At 55.2% G+C, this 6,015-nt stretch overlaps 1 protein-coding gene across 1 annotated transcript in view; it reads right to left on the bottom strand.

Annotated features, from left to right (window-relative positions):
* Window positions 1-1,079: 1,079 nt before the first annotated feature.
* LOC126576346 (intraflagellar transport protein 172 homolog) overlaps window positions 1,080-6,015 on the bottom strand; it is a 5,419-nt gene continuing 483 nt past the window's right edge. Inside the window, exons 2-4 of the mRNA XM_050237579.1 lie at window positions 4,363-6,015; window positions 3,966-4,306; window positions 1,080-3,886 (exon numbers count right to left, since the gene is read on the bottom strand). The exon at window positions 4,363-6,015 is cut by the window's right edge and continues 386 nt beyond it. Coding sequence (XP_050093536.1) covers window positions 1,080-3,886; window positions 3,966-4,306; window positions 4,363-6,015 — 4,801 coding nt within the window. The remainder of the gene's footprint in view (window positions 3,887-3,965; window positions 4,307-4,362) is intronic.

Below are 6,015 nucleotides of genomic sequence, written 5' to 3'. Positions count from 1 at the left end.
TGATAACTGGCAAAGGCGAACCAGCGAATCGTGCTCGTGATGCTGCTCTGGGGATGCTGTGGATGGTTCTCACGAGAGCATGCAACACTTACTCTGATAACAGGAACATGCTGGGGCGAGTATATGCTCTCGATTACTCTCCCGGGCTCTCGGCTGATCTCCGCGAGTGCGAGGGTGTAATAGTAAGGTGACTTTGTTTTGATAAACCACTCTTTCTCTCTCGTGCCATGATAGCAACATTCTCCTGGAACTCATCTCCAGCAAGAGATCCAGAATGCCAACGATAGGCCGTCAGTACAGTACATTTTCGCGGTAACAGGTTTCCGTCGCTCGCAACAGGTGCCCAACGAGCGGGGATGCTGGGCCACCTCATACATGCACTCATTTCTCGTTCCAACAATCATCATTCGGTGCTCATCCTCACTGTTTATCTCTGCTCGCTGTTCATGCACAGTAGTACATGCTGCGAGATAAGCCGCGGTCATATATACGCTCGCACATGCCAGTCTACACTATGATTTGGCCAGAGCTCAGGCTCACGACGATGCTATTATGTTTGCCTTGCCAGGCGAACCGTGCCGTGGCGAAAGGATAGTGTTCTGTGAGATACTCAACACCTGTTTCATGCTGGATTGCCACTGGTGTATGGCATGTGATGAGGCCACAGCGGATGGGAACAATGGGTTCGCTCGCCAAGCACAGCGATAAGCGCTAACCGCCGGATGCTGTCATCCGTTGCAATGGTTTCCCCGGGGGAGTGGGCTGGGAGCTATGAGATGTCGTCTGTGGGGTGCGGTATAACGATGGATAGTAGTTTTACGACACAGTGAAGGACGGAATTAATGTCGCGATTCGCGATGACAGACGAAAACAAATTCGAAATCACATTCACCTTGGAATCTACAGAAAACAACCCTTTTATTAAATCTTTTTATCAGTTTAAATACACAATTTTTAGCAATGGCTGCTATGATCTATTAAAAAAAACTCATTCCATCGGCACAACGATTGCTGTGATCCTTCTTCATTCACTCCGCTTTATGTCTTAATTCGACGCACACTTTGATATCGTCACCTCCTTAACCCGAAAGAAAATTAGCTGGTCCGCACCACTTTTCGATAAACTCGATCACCTGTGGGATGTCGGTCTGCGGAGCCATCCGTGCCGCTACCGTCAATTTACTCCACGCATCACGATTCGCCGATCGGTGCGTCCGCTGGAACACGACCGGCTGTCGGCCCATCACCGGATAGCCACTAACAAGACACGCCTGATCCGACAGCCCAAGACTGGACTCGTACAGATTACGATCATCGGTCGGTAACACCTGGTCCACCTTCTGGTCCATACTAACGGCCAGCACCCACTCGCGGATCTCCTCGTGTAGCTGCTGTTCGTTCTTCAGATGCAGCTCGGCCGGAATCGGGACCGAGCTGGGAAAATCGGTCGCCGAAAGATCCGAATGATCCACCAAATTCCCCGAACCTTCCTCGATCGCTTCGCAAACATCCAGATAGTGATTGAGGATGACGAATGCCTCGGATTCACGCCCCATTCCACGCAAATCCATACCGGCCTCGTAGTAACCCTTATCGCAAGGGATAATGTCGGTGTACCGGAGCATCGCCACCGAGATCTTCACAGCGATCGACTGCAGTGCCGGTGCTTGACGACAGGCGGCACGTGCGGCGTAGTAGTGCGCAATGACGAGCAGCTGCTCGAACCGATCGATCACTTCCGGTTCGGCCTGATCCGTACCACGGACGGCCTGTACCACGTTCAGCAGGAACTGCCGTAGGTTCTTCCAAACTCCCACTCCCTCCGGTTCACGCAACGCATAGCACTCCAGTGCGATTCGGTTGTAAATGTTGAAGTTTGCGCTCACCGGTGGTACGCCGTGTTCCAGGTAGAGATTGAGTGCGGCCACACAGTCACCGTCACGGATTAGCTGCGCCGCGTACTGTGCCATGTACTTTTGCAGCACCGGTACGCTGTGTTGCTTGGCTTTCTCGATGCAGCGCGTCCACTGGCCCTGTTCGGCGAGCAGATCCAGTGCTCCCAGCATATCGATGTCGGCCAGCTGCTCCACGTTGCCCTGATTACGGAGACGTGCCTTCTGTTGGGCCTCCACGTAAGCGACAAGCTGCGGATCGATCTCTTTGGCTAGCCGGCGCGCTTTGTTCCAGTTGTCGGTTCGGATAAACACATCGACCGCTTCCTGGGGCAGTTCGGCGGCAAGAAATAGCTGAGCGGCTGGTCCGATCTGGTTGATCTCCACCAACCGTGGCCCTAGCTCGCGAGCGATCTCGATCGCTTCCGGTCCTTCGAGAAACTGGTTGCAGATCTCGGCCGCCCTTAGCAGTGCCCGGGTAATGGTCGCTTCATCGGCGTTCGATTCCCCGATCTGCAGCAAACACTCCGTCGCTCGGCGGAACTCTTCGTTTCGCGCGAACTCCGATGCTTTCTGGAGCAGGTAGCGTGAGTCAGTGGACTCTCCGGCTGCTCCACGGCTAACGCGCGTGTAGAGTTTCTGCAGCTCCGGTACCGCACCCGGTACGTACTCCTTGGCGATGCGCAGTGCTTCGGCAATCATGTTGTGTTCGCGGTAGTGCGCCAGAATGAGATCGGGACGATCGGCCCTTATCATCAACGCTTCGTACTCGGGATAGTTCCGACCCTCCAGGGCCGCATTAGCCTGCCCCAACAGTACCTCGTGGACGGCCTCTGGTAGGTAACTTTCTGCCACACGCAGGGCCGCCTTCCAGTCACCACTGTGCGTATGCATCATGATCGCTTCGCGTGGTTTATTCGCCAACAGAAACTCAGCTTCGGCCTCAGTGAACTTCCCATCATCCTCCAGTGCCATCGCGATCTTCAGATGTACCTCATCCGCCGATCGGCCACTGGCCTTGCACAGATCGAGCGCAAAATCAAACTGGCCAGCCTCGCAGGCGTACGACACGCAGCTATCGAGAAGGTTCATCTTCGTGAGCAACCGAGCGGCACCTTCGATCGGTAGTGATTTGGCCCACATAAACGCCACCTGTTCCGAGGCACCCTTGCCACCCTTCTGCTTGGCCACACGATGTGCGTCCTCCCATTTGCTGGCCTGGCAGTACATGTGTACTGCCGCTTTCCAATCGTTCGCTGCCAGAAAGTGCACTTCGGCGTTCTTGAGGCGTCCCTTCGTTTCGAGCTGGCGTGCTAGCGCTAGATGTGTTTCCTCGAGTTGACTCTTGTGATAACGCTCGACCAACCGTATCATGGAATCGTACAGCTCGAGCTCCTTGTACATAGTGATCGCTAGATCGGGTTCGTTCACGGTCAATAGGACTCGCTCGGCGTCCCGATATTTTCCGTCACGCTCAAGACCCTTGGCCAGATCGACAAACATCTCACGTACCTCACCGGTCGGTAGGAAGCGCTCGGCAATATCGAACGCCTTCTCCCACTGGCCATGACGGTTGAGCAGTTGGACCGCTTCCCGGTACATCTCGGCACGCACCAGCAGCTCTTCGGCCGTCTTCACGTCCCCTATCTGGCACAGGTGTTCAGCCAGCTCGACGGCGTACTTTTGAATCTCGTCCGGATCGTCCACTACTTTGGCGATCTGGACCGCCTTACGCCATTGCTTGGCACCGACTGCCGCTTCCAGCGCTTTCACCGTACAGCCGGCCTCGATGTAGTGGCTAATGGAGGCATCCAACTGGCGCTTTCCCACCAACCAGTCACCCCATTCCTCCTCCAGGCTGGTCACATCATCGGGGGACACGTAACGAGCGAGCTCGATCGCCCTGGCATAGGCACCACCCTTCCGGTACAGACCGATAGCAGCTTGCTGTTGTCCGGTTCGATTGGCCAGCTCGGCAGCCAATTCGAAAAGCTCTACAACGACAAACGAGACGAACGTTGTTAGAGAGAGAGAGAGACACAATCTAGAGAGGATCCTGGCCGTGGAACATACCAGCTTTAACCAAGGCAGCCGATACGCGAGTGATAAGATTCTCGTTCGATAACAAATTAGGTGTCTTGAGGGCAAGCTTGGCCGCTTTCACCGGTTTGTTCGCCTTCATGTACAGTGTCATCGCTTTGTCTTTCTCGCCACGCTCCTCAAGCACTTCACCAGCCTTTTCCTCTTGGCCGGTGCTAAGGAGATACTCCATCTGCGCTTCCTTCAGCTCTTTCAACCCATGGTAGCCACGACGCTCCGCTAGCTTAATGGCATCATCCCAACGACGCAGCTTCGTGTACATGGCCAGAGCAGCCTCGATGTCGCCTTGTTCGATGTAGATACGCTCGGCGGTTCTGACAAAAAGGGGAGCTACTCAGCCCGAGAACTCTTGTAGGGATCTTCAACTTACCTCAGATCACCTCCTAGCAGTGCCATCATTGCTCTAACCTCGGGACAGCTCATCCCAGGACCGGTCGTTTCCTCGTACTGCTCCGCAATCTTAATCATCTCCTCGATGTAGTACATCTTCGACGCATTCCCCAGTGCGGCAAAGCAACGCTGAGCCACTCGCAAATTCTGCTGGGCAAGCGCAATGTTGGCCAGATTGTGCCACATCGCCTTGGCCGCAGGACGATCACCGAGCGATTCGAGATAGAAAACGGCCCGTCCGAAATCACTATCATTGACGGCCGTTCCGAACTCCACCAAACCCTCGTCGAGCGGATAGACGTGCTCGGATGCGGCTTCTCGTGTTATGATCTCAGTTCGGCCATCCTCTCGCAGCACATCCACCACATCACCGCGTACCGGCATCATCGTGACGTGCTCCGGCAGATCAATGTTGTACCAAACGGCCAGATTGGAATCGGACTGGGCCACGGCTACATCGCTCGACGGTACCCACTGGACGAAGGCAACCTTCGACAGGAGCGTCTGCTTGTGGCCACTGCCTACATCCACCAGCACCAGCCGCATCTTGCGATCACGGAACAGTAGCTTATGGCCAGTTTCACTCAACTCGAGCCAATCAATTTTGGAATCGTGTGAAATCTGTGCGATCGTCGACTGGAGCATCAGGTCCACCACACAAACCGTCTTCATGTCCAACAGATAGGCCAGCTTCTTGTTGTTCCGCGTATTGCCCCGCTCGTTCAACCGCACCGAGATGACATGCGGATTGACGAACTCGGTGCGCACCGATCCCAGGATGTAATTCTCCCCGTACTCCACCAGCGATAGCTCTCCGGCATTGAAGATGAGCGCAACGGTTGGGTTTTCGAAGTAGAACCGCTCGTGACGCCCGGTAGCGATCCAAGGGATTTCGCTCGTCAACGATCGCGTTAGATCGCACAGGATCAACGAGTCCTCGGTACGTCCGACCAGATAGCAATCCTTGCCCATTATCCTGATATCGTCGATCTCGAGCCCGAGCTGGGATTCGACGAGCATCGTCGTGATCGGTTCGTGCAGTGATCGCAGCAACACTTGACTTGGTGCCACGAATGTGAGCTCAAATTTGTCCTGCCAAATGGTGCGCCGTAGCACCGACTCGTACGCTAGCACGGCTCCACAGAGAGAGCCCACGGTCAATCGGGAACCATCCTTTCGCCAGCAGAGGGCCGTCACGGTGTACAGGTTCGGGATCGTTTTGCACAGTGACTCAGCCCAGGCATTCTGCCGTGGACTCCAGCTGAAAATACGCAACCGATCGTAGCTCCCGATGGCTACCGCTTGTCCGTTGGGACTGGAGGCCGCCACCGTAAACTCGCGCTCCACTTCGTCCCGGGCATAGTCGAAGGTGCGCATCGGACGTCCCTGCAGATCGTAGAAACAAATTTTCTTGTCACATCCGGCCACCACAATCCCCCCTTGAGGCCATGCAAGGGCCACGGGAGCTACGGGATGCTGCAGAAGACGTCCCGTTGGTTCACCCGGTTCCTCGGCCATCTGGTACCGCACCACGGAACCATCATCGTGGCCGGAAAGGAAACCGGTACCCTTGGAGTTTTGGGCCAGCGTTACCACCATGCTTTCGGTGGCGTAGAGTGTTTTCGATTTGTTG

Source organism: Anopheles aquasalis, chromosome 3 (genome assembly GCF_943734665.1).
Source record: "Anopheles aquasalis chromosome 3, idAnoAquaMG_Q_19, whole genome shotgun sequence".
NCBI lineage: Eukaryota > Metazoa > Arthropoda > Insecta > Diptera > Culicidae > Anopheles > Anopheles aquasalis.
The sequence above is the reverse complement of the archived record's forward strand: the minus strand, read 5'-3'. Positions and strand labels throughout refer to the sequence as shown.